Source organism: Sinohyriopsis cumingii, chromosome 16, assembly GCF_028554795.1.
Source record: "Sinohyriopsis cumingii isolate HCF-2022 chromosome 16, ASM2855479v2, whole genome shotgun sequence".
Lineage (NCBI taxonomy): Eukaryota > Metazoa > Mollusca > Bivalvia > Unionida > Unionidae > Sinohyriopsis > Sinohyriopsis cumingii.
The window spans coordinates 42,834,070-42,857,294 of NC_142976.1; the positions used below are offsets into that span (position 1 = coordinate 42,834,070).

General features: G+C 34.6%; 1 protein-coding gene across 1 annotated transcript in view; it reads right to left on the reverse strand.

Annotated features, from left to right (window-relative positions):
* Positions 1–710: 710 nt before the first annotated feature.
* LOC149780318 (phosphorylase b kinase regulatory subunit beta-like) overlaps positions 711–23,225 on the reverse strand; it is a 96,355-nt gene continuing 73,840 nt past the window's right edge. Inside the window, exons 19-21 of the mRNA XM_089937159.1 lie at positions 20,640–20,907; positions 17,666–17,848; positions 711–10,562 (exon numbers count right to left, since the gene is read on the reverse strand). Of these exons, the coding sequence (XP_089793285.1) occupies positions 10,359–10,562; positions 17,666–17,848; positions 20,640–20,907 (655 nt within the window). The 3' untranslated portion in view covers positions 711–10,358. The remainder of the gene's footprint in view (positions 10,563–17,665; positions 17,849–20,639; positions 20,908–23,225) is intronic.

Sequence of the window (23,225 nt, forward strand, 5' to 3'; positions counted from 1 at the left end):
TCTGAGATATGCAGATTGCATTATTGAGTGCAAGTCCATTTCTCTTGAGAAAAAAAATCAATAATGCCCCTTGAGTTCTGAAACTTAAGGTATTCTGTTACGATGTCACTTGTGCCATAACTATGCAACATGTCAACTGTTACAGGCATGTGATGGTCCTGCAAACAGAGTAACAACAAAACAAGTGAATAAGTCAAGGGCTAACCAGCAACAGGGAGGGATCCGTTCTTTTTCCTCTCAACATTCTGGAAAATTTACATTTTCATCCAGCTAGAGATATTTGGGCTGCTGCCTTACAACTTAATAGTATACAACATACAGCTTTGCCTACTCAACAATCCTTATTTCCTCAATCATGTCCCAATCCTTGTATTTTCTTTGATTGGTGACTTAACAATAATAGGTATTTGTATATTTTAGCATTACTGCCAGATGTATGATTTGTGCAGTTCAGTATCACAGGCATCAGTGTCCTTTTGTGTTGAAATTTTAGCAAACCTGAAGGAACAGACATTTTAGCAGCATCACAGCTGTGTTTTCTAGGCCATCCTGGCCCTCTCCTGCTGGTGGTTCAATGTATTTAGATTGTGGAAAATCAAAGGTTTCTCCCTTTGGCAGGTGATAGAACAAACTCTGTAATGAAGACATCTCCAAGTGTATATAAGAAATAAATTCACTCACGTAATGATCTTTACATTTATGATAAATAATGAAATTGTTTCATATTTTATTTTTTATTATTATGATGAAACAATAACACTGCATGACAAATAGTTAATTGTCTTCACTTTCACATGTACCTATATCTTTTACATAACAGAACAACATCATTGCAATAGATTTCATCAGTAGATTGGCTTCTGAATCAGTAGAATATCTTGTCAACATAAATTTAAGCCTTTTATGGCGAATGAAAAAAATAACAAACAAAATTCAGATGAAATGTTACAATAATAATTAATTAATATGAGTCAGTGTATTTTCAATTAAGTGAAAAAGGAACAGTTGTGTATCTTAATTTCACTTCAAAGATTTTAGACCACTCTGGTGGCCTAGTGGTTAGAGCGTCTGCCCTGGATGTGGGAGGTCATGGGTTCAAACCTCTGTCCAGTAATTCCAGAGACATAAAAATGTTACTCACAGCTGCCTTGCTAGGCTCTCAGTATTAAGAGGTTAGAGTTAGGACTGGTCAGGATAATGTGATGGGTGGGACATAATGCTACAAGTCTGCAGCATGATGCCCCTAGTGCTTGACATCACTTTAAACTGCCAAACTGCAGACATTGTAGTGATATGACTGGAAAATTGTTAAAGCTACATTAATAATCCAAATCACACACACACACAAGGATTTTTTAAAAAAATCTTCATGTATTTTTTAGTCCTTTACAGGCATACAGCCTGATGTCAACTGACGAGTCACTATAATTATTAAGTTTCACACGTAACAGACTCAATAGTTTTCTGATCCTGATTTCCTTTATGTGAATATGGGTGCAAATGTCTGGCAATATTTTTTTCCCTCTGTACACTGTACGATCAAAAAACTGAGTTTGCATGAAACCTGCAATGCAAACTCTAATGCTTTAGCAATGTATTTTAGCACTGAAGAAAGCATACTTTTCATCATCATGAAATGAATTGACCAATAAAAGATAGGACCATCCCTTAGATATTACATTAAAACATTTTGTAGAAACATAATAACAATTAAACAAGAATCAAAATGCCTACATAAATGTTTTTTCCAAAATAACATTTTGGATGGTATCTATTTGTTATTATTATTATCTCAGTACCATCAAAGATCAGCCAATCATTAATCAGATACTCACAAGCCAAAATGGACTGCCACTGATACTTTTACTACTTAACTCATTAATGAGTTAACCCCTGGTGCTATGTTTATGCAGCAGGAGGTAGTAGCCTACTGCTGAGATCTGTAGCATCAAGGTGATGTATGATAAAATAAAGTGGGTGGTATTATAGAAAGGTAGGCAGATGTAGCTCTACAATGATACCAAATAATATGAACGTTCTAGTTGCACCACAAAATAAAGAGGGAAAAACCTAAAAAATTTACCCGATTTTCTTCCCACCCAAACATTGCCCATGGTCGGAATCTGATTTTTGTGTTCAGATTTTAGACTTTTTGGCCTCAGATCTAAGGCAGACTGGTCTCAACTGCACACAAGTGAACCTTTGCAAAAAGTAGGATAAGAATATGATGGGTCCTTTTACCCTTCTGCTCATGCATGAACAAAATAGCCAATGAAACACGATGTTTCTAACACAACTAGGCATTAGGTTAATGAGAAATCTCCTGGAAGTTGATGTATTAGGATGTATTCAGAAATAGCTCCCAAAATGTGTTTCCTACTCACATTTCAGGCAAAAATGACAAAAACCTTTAGGGGTTAATGAGTTAAAACACCTTAATAAGTATGTAATAAAAATAAATATCCTGCCTTTGGCCTCAAACTCTCCAAATTACAAGAATAAATTTATCAAATTACACCATGTGTACACATTTCTTTTTTCACCATTTTTTCCATTTTTAATCCTCTAATTTTCAAAAGTGGCATATTGAATTCTAAAATAATAAGCGTTGTTAATAGCATTTAAAATTGTATTTTTGTCCTACTGCAGGTAGAATCACATGTTTGTGACAAAACGTTGACAGGATAAGACAGACTGAATGGTTTCTGAACTCATTCTGAAATGGTGTAGAGCATTGTCACAGTTAACAGACATAATAAAGGTCACTCGTTAATGATATTATTAATGGATTCTGTACTATAAAATTGTTCACAGATTATCTCCTGAAAAATTATTAATGGATTATGTGCTGTAAAAGCCAGTGCTGAGCTATTAATAAACAGCAGCAGACAATAACAAGAAGAGATCCTATGTATCAACCATTGCATTTTTTTCACTGATGGAGACAACAATAGATAGGAAGAACAATGAACAAGAGTAGATTCTCAAGTAACAAAATAATTACTCTGTCTCAAAATAGGATCAAATGTGTTTCTGCACGATTATACATAATAACTTTTTAACTTAATCTGCAGTTTTATTATTTGAAGACTCAATTAAAAATTTACCAAAAGTTAAGAAACATTTATATTTTCATAAGTGATTTTATTATACATATACTTAGCAAAAAAAAAACATTGGTCATTTATCTAAATGGTACACAAATATTACTCCAAAGACATTGAAATGTGAACTCTTTTCTTCATTCAAATATAAAACATCAAAATATGCACTAATAAAATAATAAAAAGAATAAAATGATAAAATGCTTTTCTAGATGATTATAAATGATCATTCTTAAATTTTTTTAATCTCCTGTTGCATTACTTGATGCCTCAACTTAAAAATGTACCCGAAGTTAATTGCAATTTTAACCTATACTTTGCAAACAATACACTGGTAATTTGATGTATCAAAATCTTACATCAGTATTTTTTTCTAAATGGTCAAAAGTTCAATTTTTTTCTTGATTAAAATATAAACATAAAAATATGTAGTTCAAACACAATACAAACTTTTTTAAAAAATTATTTAAAAAAAATTTAATTGTATCTGACTTAAAAATCTTATTATTTTCATTAAAAAATTCTGCAAAATTTTCATAACTTTTTTATATAAAAAAATGAAAAGGACATCAGTTCAATGTATGAAAAATATGATACATTTTCTTTAATACATATAGTATACAAAAAGTGTGTAAATATTTTACATGAACTGCAACATGCTTGAAATCAATCCTTTGTATTTTCCATCACCCATTTTGCCTAAAACACATAATACACTGCAAAATATAATTTAAAAAAGATGTAATGTGCAATGGAAAGAAAACAAAAAACAGATACTTGAAATGAAAGGTGCATTAATTAGTACAACATATAATTGACCATAAGCTTTGATTACTACTGGCTTTATAACATGCTGTATCAGGCATGAAACTAATTAAAGCAGGACCAATTCCACAACTTAGGAATTGTACTGTAGTATGTTTTACATTTAAAATATTTTAATTTCATTCTCCATGTTATGTTAAAGTATGTGAAGCAAATGCATATACCATACATGCTTGTTTGTACGTCATGTCCATCTGCTAATGACATAGACCCTGATATGCTGTTGCATAATGTGCTGGCAGATCATGGTCTATGTTCTTTGTTCTACTGATTACTCCAATCAAACTGAATAGACCAAGTTCTGCTGGCACATTCTGTAATGACAGATCTGGGCCTGTGCATTTTGGGTTTGATTCAACTTGTATGTAAGAATATACTGTAGGTAAACTAGAATTGGTTGCATTGGTAACCAGCTTATAAACTAAAAGTATAAAAAATATTATGCATGTATATATGAGAAAAAAAACAATACATGAGGAATATTCACTGGTGATAATAATGATAACTACTTGCTAGGTTAACCATATTTACTCGTAAAATTAGTCCAACTGCAAATGGCATAGACCCAGATCTGCTGTCACAAAATGTGCTGGAAGATCTGGGTCTGAGCTATTTATTCTACCTATTACTCCCAACAAAATGCATATTTCCAATCTGCTGGCACATTATGCAACGGTAGATCTTAGTCAATGCAGTTTGCAGCTGGACTTGATTGTTGTTTGCAGCTGGACTTGATTGTAAGCAAGTACACATGGTATATACAGGACTGAATCCTTTTTACATGCCTGGTATCAAAACGATCTGCATATATGGACTAATTGGCCAAGTCCTTTTTACATGCCTGGTATCAAAACGATCTGCATATATGGACTAATTGGCCAAGTCCTTTTTACATGCCTGGTATCAAAACGATCTGCATATATGGACTAATTGGCCAAGTCCTTTTTACATGCCTGGTATCAAAACGATCTGCATATATAGACTAATTGGCCAAGTCCTTTTTACATGCCTGGTATCAAAACGATCTGCATATATGGACTAATTGGCCAAGTCCTTTTTACATGCCTGGTATCAAAACGATCTGCATATATGGACTAATTGGCCAAGTCCTTTTTACATGCCTGGTATCAAAACGATCTGCATATATGGACTAATTGGCCAAGTCCTTTTTACATGCCTGGTATCAAAACGATCTGCATATATGGACTAATTGGCCAAGTCCTTTTTACATGCCTGGTATCAAAACGATCTGCATATATGGACTAATTGGCCAAGTCCTTTTTACATGCCTGGTATCAAAATGATCTGCATATATGGACTAATTGGCCAAGTCCTTTTTACATGCCTGGTATCAAAATGATCTGCATATATGGACTAATTGGCCAAGTCCTTTTTACATGCCTGGTATCAAAATGATATGCATATATGGACTAATTGACCAAGTCCTTTATACATGCCTGGTATCAAAATGATTTCCATTTTTACACGCCTGATATTATGAAAGGTTATCACCAGCACTGCAAATACCCCCCAAGACTGATATACATAATATTTTTAATATTGAACAAATTCTATGCCAGTCATCTATCTTATTTCTTTTGAAGAAACATTTGGGTAAAATACTAAGAATTTGATCATGCTGAGTGGCTTCTGTTGTCTCTTTACACAACCACATTAAATTCTACTTAATTCACATTTTTGTTTCTCTAGAACCTTTTAGTTTATATTTATATATTTATATATATAAAATCTAAATTACCTATCATGGTGCAAACTGGTCTTTCATTACAGACATGTACATTTGTTTAAATTGTCTAAATCACTCAGATTCAACATTTTCATGATTAACCTCTAAATCTGCTCTGATTCTGAATAGCCCCATGACTGCCTGCTTGCTCAATGTACCATATTTATTTGAGACCATGTTTGTAGATTTACATTTGCAATAGCCTGTATTTCTGCTGATTGACTTTTGTTGTCTGGTTCTGAAACATGAAACAAACAAGTTGAATGTTGCATCTCAATTTGACACGAAACAGACAAGCTGAATGCTGCATCTCAATTTGACATGAAACAGACAAGTTGAATGCTGCATCTCAATTTGACATGAAACAAACAAGTTGAATGTTGCATCTCAATTTGACACGAAACAGACAAGCTGAATGCTGCATCTCAATTTGACATGAAACAGACAAGTTGAATGCTGCATCTCAATTTGACATGAAACAAACAAGTTGAATGCTGCATCTCAATTTGACATGAAACAAACAAAGTGAATGCTGCGTCTCAATGAGACATGAAACAGACAAGTTGAATGTTGCATCTCAATTTGACATGAAACATTCAAGTTGAATGCTGCATCTTAATTTGACATGAAACAGACAAGTTGAATGCTGCATCTCAATTTGACATGAAACAAACAAACTGAATGCTGCATCTCAATGAGACATGAAACAGACAAGTTGAATGCTGCATCTCAATGAGACATGAAACAGACAAGTTGAATGTTGCATCTCAATTTGACATGAAACAGACAAGTTGAATGCTGCATCTCAATTTGACATGAAACAGACAAGTTGAATGCTGCATCTCAATTTGACATAAAACAGACAAGTTGAATGCTGCATCTCAATTAGGCATGAAACAAACAAGTTGATTGCTGCATCTCAATTTAATATGAAAAGATGCTAGAGTGCTAGACATCACTATAAACTGCCACAAAGCAGACACTAGCAATATGGATGAAAAATTATTAAAGCTACCTTAAAAATCCAAAATCTCTCTCTCTCTCTCTCTCTCTCTCACACACAAACACACACACATGGATGTTCTACTGTAAATACAGTCCAGGTGGTAATTATCAGTCATGTCCAGTTCATGAAGTGAAAACTTGTTTTTTTTTTGTTTTAAATCAGCTTTTTAAAACATGAACAGTTTCTTCTGCTTATTATGAATTCAAATAAATCAAGCTGCCAGCTCCATCTCATTACATATCATTTTTGCATTGTAGCCCCTGCCCCCCACAAGTGATTCAGTGACATCTGGATATTATCTAAACGAGTGATATCTAGATATTGTCTAAAAGAGTGATATCTGGATTTTATATAAACAAGTGATATCTGGATAATATCTAAAACAGGGATATCTGCATTGTCTAAAAGAGTGATATCTAGATATTATTTAAAAGCATATCTGGATATTATCTACACAAGTGATATCTGGATATTATCTAAAAGATAGACATCTAGATATTCTCTAAAAGAGTTATACCTGGATATCATCTAAAACAGGGATATCTGGATATTATCTCAAACAGGGATATCCGGATATTATTTAAAATTGTTCAATCAATACATTTGGAACAAATTCCCTTATATCCATTAACTCTTGATCAAGTATCCATGCATTATGTTGTGAATTTCACAGTTTTTAACTACAAAATGGTGGCAACATTCACAGATGTGCTATGCAGAAGGCACTGAACATGTTCATGAAAAGTAATGCAGAATGACTCAAGAGATAGTGTCCTTTAAAAAACAATAATGTAATAAAGCAAAATCTAGTTTCCAGTACCAGAATAGTTTTCTCATTGCCAGACTAGTATGGTTTTGTTCATGACCTATTAACTTTATAATTATATATTGATTTGTTTAGTTTTAATGACACCTTTAACACATGATTGGCTATTTCATGCCAAGGAAATCGAAGCTAAATACCTTTCCCGAGGACATACTGAGGCAACTGAACCAGTCTGGCCTAGGTGGGCATCAAAACCCAGAGCCCTCGCGTTACAAGTCTGAAGCTTACCAACTGAGCTACTGCATCTCCCATAAAATTTGGGAGCTGTGGTGGCTCAGAGGTTAGCATGCTGAACGCAATCACAAGGGTGCAGGTTCAATTCCAATCATCAGAAGTTCCTGGGTTAGCTACCATAATGTGTCCTTGGGCAAGGTGCTTTACTACAATTGTCTTGCTGTGCCATAAATCACCACACCAAACCAAACCAAAATGGCCATAAAATTATACATATTTCACACATGTAAGTTATATGAAAGCAGATGAAACATTCCAGTAAAAAAGAAAATGTCAATATAATAAAGCACATAAAAATGGCAACAGAAATTTCTTTTTGCAAAAATAACTGGACAAAGACGAGTTAACAAAAATCTCACAATGTGAAGTCAAACCTTGAAATCAAAATGAATATAGATACAACTATAAAATCTATTTTCTTTCAAACACAGTGACCTTCTTATCCAACAAATTTCTCTCAAGCACAAAAGGACAATACTCTTAATCACACACAAATATAATCACACGAACAGTCATACAAATATCCATATGCAGACACATGGAACATGCACAGTCACACAAATATCAATATGCTGACATAAATAGAACACACAAAAATATAGTTACACAAATATCCATATGCAGACATAAATGGAACACACATACAAATATAGTCACACAAATATCCATATGCAGACACAGAGATGGAACAAACATACAAATATAGTCACACAAATACCCGTTTGCAGATACATAACTGGAATACAAAAAAGTCACACAAATACCCAAATGCAGATTAATCAATGGAATACTCACAAAATACCGTCACATAAAACCCATATGCAGACACATAGATGCAACACACATATAGTCACACAAATACCCATATAAAGAAATAAATAAAACAAAAACAAAAAAAAACATAAATCATGGCTTTCACAGAAAATTTAAGGATTAAAATGCATATAATGACCTTCTCTGTTTACTCTGAAATGCCACACAAAAGTTAAATTTTATAACTAAATTTTAATATGTCTCATTTAGACTCAATGATTCTATTTCCTTAAAGGCATAACATTTCATTAGAATAAATTGACTGAAATTTAAAATACAAATTTCCATTAAGATGACTACTGCTTTGAATGATTCTGAAAAAGACAAGCTGATTTTGAAAGCAGGGATCTGGAAGTAATTTCGATTTGACTATTCGGTAACTAGACTGACTAAATCACTACAAATTAGCCAAGGATCAAGAACTTTTCATGTAATCATATATTTTAAAACTATGTTTGTACATGAACTAATTGCTTTCATAATGTGTTCTGCTATTTGTAAATTTGGAAATTTGTAAACATGGCAACTACTCAAGACATGTCATCAATTTGCAATGCTTGCATAATGCATAACAGAACTGTATCCACATGATATGGATGCACTTTATCAACATGATAGAACTGAAGGGCACAGATACAAGTCAAACTGCACAGATACAAGTCAAAATGCACAGATACAAGTCAAACAAAGGCCACAGCAAGGTAAAATTTTGCAACAGAAAGATAAATATCAAACTTAACAAGGGAAAATGAAAATAAAACCGGATCTAGGTCTTAATGTAAAGTCTCAAACCAAATTTGATTTCAATCAATGAGTCTTCAAATACTATTAAGCAGAAACAAATTGTACGGGCAAAATGCTCATCAAACAAATTTGAACGTCAAAGTGCTCAGTCAAACAAATGCATAAAAGTTTGCTTGACAATGGTGAAAACTGAACTTGATCTATGTCTTCTAAATGGAAAGCCTCATTTCAAATTTGGTTTGAATGCACAAAAAATTTGAACGTTTCTCAACAGATAAAATCATTGTGGGACAGGACTGGAGAGATGGATACGCAACACTGCCCCCCCCCCTTTTAGCAGATGTGGGCATAAATTAAACCAATTTAAAGCAAAATTTTGGTTCTTGCAAGAAAAATTGCAGTTTAAAAAAAAGATTTTTAAGCGTCATTCTCAGATCATAAATGAGATACAAATATTTTAGTAAGTTGCACAGACTATCCATCAGAATAGGCAAACACTGGCATCTTCTCATGTTAGGAGATACAAATTTTGATACAGATTTTTGTCAAATATGAATCAAATTCATCTCTTCCTCATGTGAGAGAACAAAACCCTTTCAGAAAGAGATGAAGTAGGTGGATAAACAAATGTTTAGATATTTTTTTTTTTAAAAAATAATACAATTGATAATAAAAACTACTGAATAGAACAAAATCTTTCAAAGATGTTTCAGCCAATATTTATGAACTTAATTCAACATTTTAAATAAGATTAACTACAGATTTTTAAGAAATATTATATAAATCTGTCAATACTGGAAACCACTAGTCTCTTTTTTAATGTGTTAGTAACAAGAAGTGTGAGTCATTATGAGGTATCATGCTGTCACAATAACATTACTAAAACATAAACCAACGATTCACGTCCAGAAAACCTTCCGAATGGTGACTGAAACAATCCAGTATCTATGGTATCACACTCCTGGATAGAACACCAGAGGATTAGTCTGTTATGAAGCTACGATGTTGTTTACATCAGTATGTCAAATATCTGCAACCAATGGTCGAGAAAAGGAAAGTTTATGTGATGCAGCACATGTCATCAGACGTAACATTAATCCCCCCATCCAGGAGACTCTTGATGATGGCTTTTGTAATGTAACTTGTGGTGCCATTTCTGATATTTGGAGCGGTGTTGAAGAAGCATTTCATGTCATCTTGTTTTTCACGACCTTCTGATTTACTGAGATCTTTTTGAAAATCATCAAAGGAATCTTGGATAATCTGAAAAAAATATGTTTGGTTATAATGTATGCAAAATATATGCATCTGTAAACAGTACAGACTCATATTCACCATTGCATATTGCACAGGCATGTCAGGTTCTCTACTGTTCATTCTATGTCTTCAAGTGAATAATGCAGACAATGATCTACATGCACTTTATTTCTTGAATGATACGATAAGTTACTTTGTAGTAAAAAAAATTTCCCAGAAACATACTGGCCTGTTCGATTATTTAGTGTACCAGGAAAAGAATGCACTGAAGAATTTTTCCATTATTCATCACTACCCATTATTAGCAAGTATTTTCTCTAATAAATCATGATTTTCTCTTCAGTTTTTCTTTTTAAACTAATAAAGGTTCAAATAATTGCTAAATCATGAATATCTGCATATTTCTTTAACAAGAAATTTATCTGAATACATCATATTTACAACCTCAAAAATACATTACATTAGCGGACATCAGCGACTTCACTGCAAACATTCTGCAAACATCAGTACAAACCCCATAACCTTCAATCGCCAAATATACTGTGTTTATTAAACTGAAACACCATCTGAAACTTTTGACTGACATTGGCAATTTTAGCTATCTGAAGCACTAGTATAGTTACTTGATGGAAAGACTTGGTCTATACTGTTCGTATTAGGCTGTATAGATCATGTGATTTTTATTTTTTTCAAGTGTCATAGCAGGGCAGTTAAATCACTCCAAATTGCTTCATGATAATGCTCCACAGTGATGGGGTAAATACCTACAAATAACCAGTGTGTATTGTGAGGCATGTCTTTGGCAACTCCACTGTGGAGGGGGCTGGTTGACATTACTGAATGAACTGTAAATAACCAGTGAAAGAAGACTACCCATGGAAAGACTGAGATATCAAAAGTGATCTACAATCAGATACCATATGTAGCAAATGTTATGTCGATTACATATTCTAGACAATACAAAAATAATCTTGAAACAGTCTAGTATATTTAAAATATTTGTGTTTAGAAAAGGTTGATTGGCATTCTCAATCATATTTAAACAATGTAACCCACAAATATTATGTCATGATCAGAGGAAAGTAGATTACTTACATTTTAGGAAATGTATGTTTTTACTTTATTTATAGAAATCTGAATGAACTTATGCACAAGAGGCACACCATTCGGCTTCCCCATAACAGCATAAATTTATTGTACATTCGACTTCCCCATAACAGCATAAATTTATTGTACATTTGGCTTCCCCATAACAGTACACATTTATTGTACCGTTACAAAGGAAAAGTAATCCTCTGAGATATGGACAGTCAAAATCTAAATGACAACCACTGTTATTTTAATAAAAAGAAGAGAACAGAAAACAGTGAATTTACAATGCTATGCAAACCACATGCTTAGCATTTAACCAGTAATGGCAGTAAACACTGTCAACATTACAAGGGTCAAATATACACCGATCAGAACCAGCTAGATTCTGCTGCAAAAGGTCCTCCTGCATGTATACAGTAAGAAACCAACAACATTACATTGGGGGTGGACAAGGAGTGGGATTTTCTTTCCAATTGGAGTTGTTGTTGTTCTTGTAGGGTTTAAAGCCATTTTTTCAGCACAAGATATGCTATACATGGCAGCCAGTATAAATGGTGGAGGAAAACCCTGGAAAGAACCACCGACCCACAAGAAGCTACTGGCAAGCTTTCTCACATACCCACACTGGCCAAACTTGAACCCACACAGATAGGTGAGATGGCAGTGATCCGTAACAGTGAGCGCTTTAGACCACTCGGGGTCCCTCCAACTGGAATATTTTTGTTTCTTTTGTTACAAGATAATTCTTTTTCTTAAGTATAATGATATATAGAGTGAGGGCTTTTTCCCAACAAATCAGTGCAAGACAGCTGTTTTCAAATTTTTCAAAAATACTCCTAATCCCCCCTCTCCATTTCAGAAAGTTGAACGATCTGTCCCTAAGAGGCATGGCTTTGAGAAAACAGATGTTCTACAAAAATCCAAAGAGTATCCATTGTCAACAGTATTACAAAAATTGCACCAAATGAGTATGTCTATTTCAGCTTGTTATGATGTAATTTATATTACACAGAACCATCTAACTTGGCACACTGTACTATTAACAGCCCCAATTATAACCCAGCAATTAGCAGGGAAGTTTGTTAATTGTCTACAATAAAATGAATTAAATTTGTTGCTGAAAGGAACAATGATGTGAGAAAATTGTCATGATCCCAACATTTATCCCTCATTCCCTCTATGTGATAGTTAATTTGCAATCAAAATGATTGTATTTTCCAACAAAGTAGAACACCTCCTATCATCAATTCTAGTTTGCTCACTTGCATTTTCGTGTTCTGGTATAAATTATAAGACATTTGAGACTATTAAATCTTGGTGTCCAAAATCTCCCTCTCTCTTTTTGGTGTTAAGTCAATAAATCCACTTTTATTTAGTTTACCTCATTTATAGGAAAGATGTGTGGCTATATAAGCTATTGTACTGTGGATCAAAGTTGAATTTATATTTATTACAAAGAAATATCAGAAGTGCCTTGAACAAGGGCACACCATAGTAGGCAATTATGCAAATCATCAGTAAATGCCTTGGCACCTCCTGAAATTGTCAGTGATGGGTGGGGGTAGGAGTAGGTGTGGATAGAATGCCAGTCCGACCCGCTTTAAATTCATGTGGTGCTGTGCTATACAATTCCAAACCAAACGCACATCAAATTATGATGCTTTCAATTCCACAATATAAAATATTTCCAATCCAATATCTTGGAAAGTTTTATGTACCTTTTATCAAGTTATCTTGAAAGTAAGCACAGTCATGTAGACATCTATCTTTGGCAATTATGCATACAGTTGTGTGTGTGTGTGTGTGTGTGTATATATATATATATATATATGTATGTATATATATATATATATATATATATATATATATATATATATATATATATATATATATATATATATATATATATATAATTTGAGGATTCAGATATAAAAAAATCAGCTTTATAATAAACTGAGTTCTTGATATTTTATTGGTGTGATGTTGAGACAATGCACACCCAATCCTTTAACCCCCAACATGATCATTTCAGTCACTATTTATTTCACTCCTTCTCTGTTATTCTTGCAGATTAAAGTTACATCTTTTCCCAAACAAGGCTTTAACATCACAACATTCAATTTTAGATTGGTAACCTGCAGCACATTTTTCACTGACTGCCGATCACATCGTACTCTATATTAGGAATTTAGTCTACTGTTTATTTCATTAAAAATAATGCTTGTGATTAGAACCATGTTTTAACAATCTGAGAGCACTTTTTTCTACAAAGAAATAGCAGCTGCATATGAAACTTCCTTATCAAATATATGGCAATGTTTCAACAGTTTGTTTGTGTGGGGGGCAATGCATGTATCATGAAAGAGTCCGGATTTACTTACAGTCTTTGTCCATCATAAGCACATCACCTCCCTCTCTCTCTCTCTTGCAAAATAATACAATTTGATACATTTGTATTTTTATCTGACACTTTGCTGATACACACCTGCCCCAATAAATGTATCCATTAAGTAGGGCATGGAATAACTCAGTGCCCCCTCTCTCACTCTCAATGAAACTCTTTAACACATGCTTACTGTGGTCATAAACAGTAAATCACGCCTGTTTTATTGACACCACTGCCACTCTATGGTGGTTTTCAGATGCAACTCTGCAAAAAAGCATGGTGTCTACAGCTATTTTCTGCAAGCTGCCACAGCAACTCCATCAGATTTGATTTCTGTAATTCTGACCAGTTTTCAGTAATGTGTAACAAAATATCATGTAAGTTGGAAAATGTATTTTGAAATGCTCTGTATTCAATGCTGATGCAAAATATGTTCAAATGAAATGTCAGTAAAGTACATGTAGACCTTATTTACCTCAGGTACAGTCGCACATCCTTCAGTTCCAAACCCTATGCAGCTAAATGGCTTTTTGCCATCTCTCAACTTGATGTAATTCTTGAAAAAAAATTGATTTCACATGTGGATGACAATTATATCTTCCACCACAAGACATACTCAAATCAACACATGATGTCCAATAAATGTAATTGTGTAACATCCTGCTTTTAATCGCAATAATCTAAATGTTCCTTTTTATTCTTCTGTACTGATTATTAAAACTTTTAAAGAGGATTATTTTCCCTTTTGCCTTCAACCTCTATCACTTGTTAGATGCCATTTTAATTTTTTTTATAATTATCAGTTTGATTTTGAAGACACTTTGCATAAAAAAAAGTGTGCAATTTAATGTGTGGTAAGTTAGTCTGGTTCCCTGAATAACTCCACTAAATCTAACATGAAACTCAGATCCAAATCAAACATGGACACGCCAATTCAGATTACACTGCAACAATATTATTTCCATAGTTTTTGCTTTTATTCCATAGGTATGTTTTTTAGGGTCATTTTCACAAGACTTATGGTAAGATCATAAGGACTGGCTGGTCTGAAAGTGTATTCAGTGGTTTTGACGAAGAAGGTTTTAATGTTTATAAGTAATGACAAGCCATATTTTATGGTATCTCAGTATCATTTGTATAAAACTGAAAGGTCATCAAGCCAGGATGCTGTCAAAGTTTGTCACATTCACTTAGGCATTTTCTTTTACAATAATTAAAGTTTTTTTTTATATGTAGTAATGGTGGCTACATCAGCATCATTTTGGAACCAAATCTGATGCTTTTGATCAAGTTTTACTGGATTCGATTCAGTGGTTTTGGAGAAGTCGTTAAATGGTTTTTAGAGTTATACTAATGGCTGCTTTACTTCAAGGTGGAATTGGTATAAACTGAAAAGTTTTCATGCCAGTATGCTTTCTGTCAAGCTTGGTCAAATTCTGTTCAACAATTCTGAAAAAGTATATGCTTAGTAACACTGCCTTTTCTATTCTTATTACAATGGCAATATTTGAAAGTGGCTCTGCATCATTTGCATGAATTTTAAAGACCTTCCTGTCAGGATGCTTCCTGTCAAATCTGACCATATTCTGTTGAGAGGTTTCTGAAAAGTCATTTAACAGATTTTTTACTCATTTGAGTAACGGAAGCCATATTTGATGGTGGATCAGCATAATTTGTATATATTTTAAAGGTTTTCATACCAGGATGCCTTCTGTTTGGTCAAACTCTGCTCAACAGTCTTTGAGTTGTTTAAGGCTGTATCTATTGTTTTTTTGTAATCACCACAACTGATGGCAGATCAGAATTGTCTGTACAAATCTGAAAGCCCTTCATGTCAGATCTCTGTATCAAATACAGTCAGACCCGGCTGTCTTGATTACAACAAGGTGTCATAAAAAATCATCAACATAACTGGGTCCCAAGATATCAGAGTTTAGTTGACTAATCTACTGCAGAACAATGTTTATGCATTTGAAGACCAAAAACGAGGAGTTTTGTTTTTAAATACAAATGGAATTTAAAATGCACAATAAAAATAATAATTCAGTCATGCCAAGTTACAGAAAAAGATTGGAGGTCTTTTAAATAAGATTAAGTAACAAGTCAATCATTTTTTACAACACTTAAGTTACTGTAATAATGTAACAAAAGAGTGCCAGAAGGAGAGTTGGTGTATCACTTTGATGGATTGCAAGGTTTTGATACTCAATTCAAGATAAAACAATAAAAATGAAAGCACTCCTCTTTCTGTTTCATAAATGTTACTCCTCTCAGTCACTTTCTGCTTCATTCCATTTGCATTGAAGAATCTGTAATCATGGCAAAGCGATGGACTTCATTTAAAAAAAAAATAATTAATGGGTGATATCAATTTTTTAAAATACCATTTGTGCTTTTATTTACTCTTGTTCAAAACAAATTAAAAAGAAGGTGTTTTTTCTGGGGGGAAGGGGTACCAGCATGGTTTGGAATTTGCTGGTTTCTATTTATAGATGATTTTAAGTCATGTGATCTAGCCATGCTGAAGTTGAAGGCTTACACTCACAATATATATGGAAACACTTAAACTATTTACTTTATACGTGAACTCTGAAACAAAGTTGTTAATTGTGAATGGATTAAGTTGGCGACTGTCCGTGACAATATTGGAATGGGATTACGCTATAGTTTGTTCCACAAAGCATTGTGAATTTTATCCTATTTGTAATTTTTTCAATTCTGAGGTTAGTGTCATTAAATGAAGTATTAATTCATTTTAAATATATAGTGTAAAATGAATGAGGTATTTGTAGCTATATTTAATGAATCTGACCTGATAATTGACTGAGTTTACAGATAGATAAAATTTGTGATACAGTGGAATGAACTATATTGTCATAGTGTTGATGTGTGATGGTGTCCATTATGAACACAGCTCCTGTAAATATCAGAAACACATTCATTCAGTTTCCTTACTCGTTAAAGTATTGTTTACAACATAATTTTCTCCACTCTGTGATAGTGATAAACCATGCATTGATGAGATTCAGTGAGTAGCATTTGTACAGGCAAAATTTGGTCTTGTATCGACTTTTTCCATCCTTGCTGGTACAAGGTACTGATAGTAGTGGAAACACCAGATAATCTGTTGTAAAATTTCTCTGAGATGGATATTCAAAGTTGCATTTCATCAAATTAAGTGGGTATTCATGTTAATTTGGACCAAAACCAACACCCGTCAAAAGGGGGCTATCAACTTAGCAGGGGTCAAGATAAGTGGGGAAACATCAGCATAACAAAGAAGGATTTTTTTCAGGACTGAACCAAACCCCTTGACATACAAGGTTCTTCAGATAACCAAAGTTGAGATAAGTGGGATTGACTGTATCGGTCAAAACTGATGATTTTGAAAAGTTTAAAATAACAACTGTTGATGGATGTATGATACATGAAGGGCCATACCACAAGCTCACTTGGCCTTACAGCCTGGTGAGCTGAAAATATAAGACAAGCAACCACTCACTGACACTTAATTCCAAAATCTTTAAAAAAAAGTGTCGATGATGCTATGAGTGCTGTTTGCAAATGCTGAAATGCAACTCCTTTGTCTAGCTTTCCCACTGGCATAGCTCTACAATAAATCATCCCATACCTTGTCCATGTTGACTGGATGAGGGAATGTCAACTCAGGATTCCTCTCTAGAATTGTGGAAACTACCATGAAAGTCTCGACTGTTAACTGTCGATATGCAGGGTCAGCAATTTTACTCAGCATCTGTTCCACCAGGAGGGAAAAGTTCATCTCATACATTGTCATATCTGCCAATGTGGGATACTGAAACAACAATCAAGAAACTGATTAATCTTTAGAATCAAAGATACTTTGCTACCTTTTGCCAAGATATCTAAAATCCACTCAATAATTTATCAGCAATGTATGTACAGTGCAACCTGTCTTGGAGATAACTCCATCTGTTAACAGAATGTCTTTTATTAAAGACTGATGATCAACATGAATATCATCTCTACAGCAAAACTGATCTGTGCATTAAGAATATGGTCTATAACAACAGATGGTCTCTAAAAACTGTGGTCTTTCAAGTCTATAACAACAGATGGTCTCTAAAAACTGTGGTCTTTCAAGTCTATAACAACAGATGGTCTCTAAAAACAGTGGTCTTTCAAGTCTATAACAACAGATGGTCTCTAAAAACAGTGGTCTTTCAAGTCTATAACAACAGATGGTCTCCATAAGCAGTGGTCTTTCAAGTCCATAACAACAGATGGTCTCTAAAAACAGTGGTCTTTCAAGGCTAAAATGACAGATGGTCTCTAAAAACAGTGGTCTTTCAAGTCAAATCTCATTATTATTTTGCCTTCTACATCTCATAAAATCTTCATATGTTTGAATCAACCATTTTGATGCTATCAGAAATCTGCAAAAGACATCACATTCCAATTTTTTTTCTCAGCTGTTTATTACCCACCTCATCATCTCCTAGTAACTCTATATCCCAAGTAATGGAATAAAATTCCAAGACAACAGGGTACATCTACACTCATATAATAAATGGAAAAAAGTCTCCATCTATTATGGTGTGGAATATTTGATGCATCCATGAATTATTACAATTTTCATGACTGTGTGTGTGTGTGTGTGTGTGTGTGTTCCAAATGCTATATAATTTTCATGACTGTGTGTGTTCCAAATGCTGTGTTTACAACACTGCTACTAGATTATACAAATAGAAAGTTGGTACAGCCTTATGCATAATTTAATTGTCAGGATCGAAGCAATGACACAGTTTTAACAGAGTCAGAACTGATGCAATGACAAAGATATTATAAACATTATCAGGATAGAAGCAATAACACAGACTTATTAAACACAGTCAGAATTAAAGCAGTGACACAGACTTAATACACATTGTTAGGACTGAAGCAGTGACACAGAATTAATACACACTGTTAGGACTGAAGCAATGACTTAGATTTAATACACATTGTCAGGATCGAAGCAGTGACACAGGCTTAATACACACTGCACTGATCATCATCCCAGCTTGGTAGAAACAGAGAAATGCATCATCTATTTGCCCTCCATTCTTAATTCACTGTCCTTCAAAAATCATCACACCTCCATACCATGACCACTTTCCAGGTCACAAATACACATTCTTAAAACTGTTATTTTCTATTGATTCCAGTTATTTTTCTGTTCATTTAATCTCAGATAAACATAAATGTGCTTTTATCAATTTCAACTTGCAAAAAACCCATTCCGCTTTATTCCCCCCAAATCTCTACCTTTCACAAAAGTGCCCCCTTCCTCTGTAAGAAATTCCTAAACATAAAACTATTGTGTTATAAATGAATATCTCTGTTAGATGTATTGTAATATATGCTTCTAGCACTGCCCTGATCTACTGGAAGGAAGCTCTATTACAAATGAAGTGATTTCATTACAGGAATAATACTCAGTTTGCTGTGTGCTATCATTTGTTGAAGCACATGGAAAGACTTTGAATCTGAGAGTTCTTGTCCTACCTAAGTGCTGTCAAATTTTGCATACATAAAATCACGTATTCTGATATTCTTATATGATCCATTTTACTACCTACAAAGTTGACATCTACCTAACAGCCAAATGCAACAGCAGCCGGTCAAGAAATCTGGATCAATAGCATGCTTTCTGCAGACATTTCTCAACTGAAAACTGCATATGTTACGAATTTTGTAAATGATTTTCTAGGTTTAGTAATAGCAGCCATCTTTGAAAGCCATTCAAACTCCATGACACTTTCTGACAAATATGGTCAAATTCTGTTAAGTGGTTCTTTAGAAGCTTTTAAACAGCAGTCATATTTGATGGCAGACTGGCATCAATGCTGAAACCTGAAAGTTCTTTTTGCTTGGATGCTTTCTGCTAAAATTCTGTTCAGCAGTTTTTCCAAGTCATTTTAATGGTTTGTTTTTAGTAACAGTGTCCATATTAGGTGGTAGATCAGATCATTTATGTAAGCTGGAAAGATCCTCATGCAAGGATGCTTTCAGTGGTTTTGCTGAGAAATTCATTCAAGGTTTTTCTGTTCTTACTAACAATGGCCATATCTGAAGGTGGATGAGCATCATTCATGAAAATTGTCAAGATCTTCATGCTAGGATGCTTTCAGTCAAATTTAGTCAAATTCTAAACAGCAGTTTTTGAGAAAAAGTTGTTTCAAGGGTTCTCCATTTTTAATAACAGTCACCATAGCTGATGGCAGATCTGCATTACCTGCATAAACTTGAAAAGTGTTCAAGCCAGTATGCTTTCTGTCAAGTTTGGCCAAATTCTATTCAACAGATTTGGAAATGAAGACATTTAAAGGTTTTTCTAATTTTAGTAACGGTGGTCATATTTGATGGCTCAGATCCTAATAGCCATACTGGATCCTCTTAATTGCTGGGTATGCCTGTGATGTGAAACAAGTCATATTTCTTTGCAGGTGGATCATTTTACTTAAATTATTTAAAAGTTCTGTTTGCAGTAAGTAATAAGACTGCCAAAATTAACATACAACAGTAAATCCACAATTACCTATTAATTAAAAGCCATTTTTCTAATTGATGATCAATGATACTACCTGGGGCAGGTGGTAACCGGCTACTCTTATTCCACCTGGCGTTCTCTCTAGAATCTCCCAAACATGAGCATATAAATCTTTTGGCACCCTATTTAGCGCCCCATCTAGCTGGCGCCTTTGCAGTGGAGCACGGGGATCCATGTCATGTGGGTGCTTGCTTAGGATTGAGATAAGCAGCTGCTTGATCTGGTATGGAGATAATGAATGGATATTAACTCTATCTGAGTCTTCTTGCTCCAACTCGATCTCCATTGCACGTACAAACCACCTGAAAAGAGAGATGAACATTTCTTTTGTGCATGCAATATCGAGATGAAGCCAATCTGTTCATGCAGTATGCACAAAAAAGAAAGTTGCTGTTACCATGGCTTTAACACCATTTTTCAGCATATGGCAGCCAGGATATATGGTGGAAGAAGAACACAAAAAATCGCAGAAAGCACCACCAACCCACATGTTGCTACAGCCAAGCTTTTTCACATACCCACACTAGCTAAGCCTGGGACTCGAACCCATGTGTTTAGAGATGATATGTTGGTAATCTTTAAAGGATATATATATACACACATATATATACATACATACATATAAACTAGCGTTAGGTCCATATAATACGAATGCCCCTACCCAATCACTGTTTGAATGGGTGGTGAAACAGGGTTCTTACACCTTTATTGTGACAAAATTCAAGGTTGTTCATCTTCCTATATAAGGAAAAAGGATGGAAAGTTTGCCCAATTTGCTGATTCGACTTATACTCCACAATGACTTATAGGCCGGCAAATACGGTAGTACTGAGTTTGGTCTGTATCTGGTCTCTCTGACCAGCCTGTTTACACCTGGAATTTGTACAGCATACTTAGTACTGAGTTTGGTCTGTATATGGTCTCTCTAACCAGCCTGTTTACACCTGGAATTTGTATAGCATACTTAGAACTGAGTTTGGTCTGTATCTGGTCTCTCTAACCAGCCTGTTTACACCTGGATTTTGTACAGCATACTTAGTACTGAGTTTGGTCTGTATATGGTCTCTCTAACCAGCCTGTTTACACCTGGAATTTGTACAGCATACTTAGTACTGAGTTTGATCTGTATCTGGTCTCTCTAACCAGCCTGTTTACACCTGGAATTTGTACAGCATACTTAGTACTGAGTTTGATCTGTATATGGTCTCTCTGACCAGCCTGTTTACACCTGGAATTTGTACAGCATACTTAGTACTGAGTTTGATCTGTATATGGTCTCTCTAACCAGCCTGTTTACACCTGGAATTTGTACAGCATACTTAGTACTGATTTTGGTCTGTATCTGGTCTCTCTGACCAGCCTGTTTACACCTGGAATTTGTACAGCATACTTAGTACTGAGTTTGGTCTGTATATGGTCTCTCTGACCAGCCTGTTTACACCTGGAATTTGTACAGCATACTTAGTACTGAGTTTGGTCTGTATCTGGTCTCTCTAACCAGCCTGTTTACACCTGGAATTTGTACAGCATACTTAGTACTGAGTTTGGTCTGTATCTGGTCTCTCTAACCAGCCTGTTTACACCTGGAATTTGTATAGCATACTTAGTACTGAGTTTGATCTGTTTCTGGTCTCTCTAACCAGCCTGTTTACACCTGGAATTTGTACAGCATACTTAGTACTGAGTTTGATCTGTATCTGGTCTCTCTAACCAGCCTGTTTACACCTGGAATTTGTACAGCATACTTAGTACTGAGTTTGATCTGTATATGGTCTCTCCGACCAGCCTGTTTACACCTGGAATTTGTACAGCATACTTAGTACTGAGTTTGATCTGTATATGGTCTCTCTAACCAGCCTGTTTACACCTGGAATTTGTACAGCATACTTAGTACTGAGTTTGGTCTGTATCTGGTCTCTCTGACCAGCCTGTTTACACCTGGAATTTGTACAGCATACTTAGTACTGAGTTTGGTCTGTATATGGTCTCTCTGACCAGCCTGTTTACACCTGGAATTTGTACAGCATACTTAGTACTGAGTTTGGTCTGTATCTGGTCTCTCTAACCAGCCTGTTTACACCTGGAATTTGTACAGCATACTTAGTACTGAGTTTGGTCTGTATCTGGTCTCTCTGACCAGCCTGTTTACACCTGGAATTTGTATAGCATACTTAGTACTGAGTTTGATCTGTATATGGTCTCTCTAACCAGCCTGTTTACACCTGGAATTTGTATAGCATACTTAGTACTGAGTTTGGTCTGTATCTGGTCTCTCTAACCAGCCTGTTTACACCTGGAATTTGTATAGCATACTTAGTACTGAGTTTGGTCTGTATATGGTCTCTCTGACCAGCCTGTTTACACCTGGAATTTGTATAGCATACTTGGTACAAAGTTTAACCTGTATCTGGTCTCTCTAACCAGCCGATTTCCATATCTAAGGAAAGACTAACTTGGAGAAGCACAGGCTGAAGATATAAATAAGAGTTTGAGCCCTAATCTCACTGGAGATATCTACCAGCCTATTTTCTTCTGCAGAATTATTTTTTATTTGGACCTTGTTGCAAAGTTAACTGAATAGTTTCCAAATGTTACCTGGCTTTTCATAAACAGACTCAAG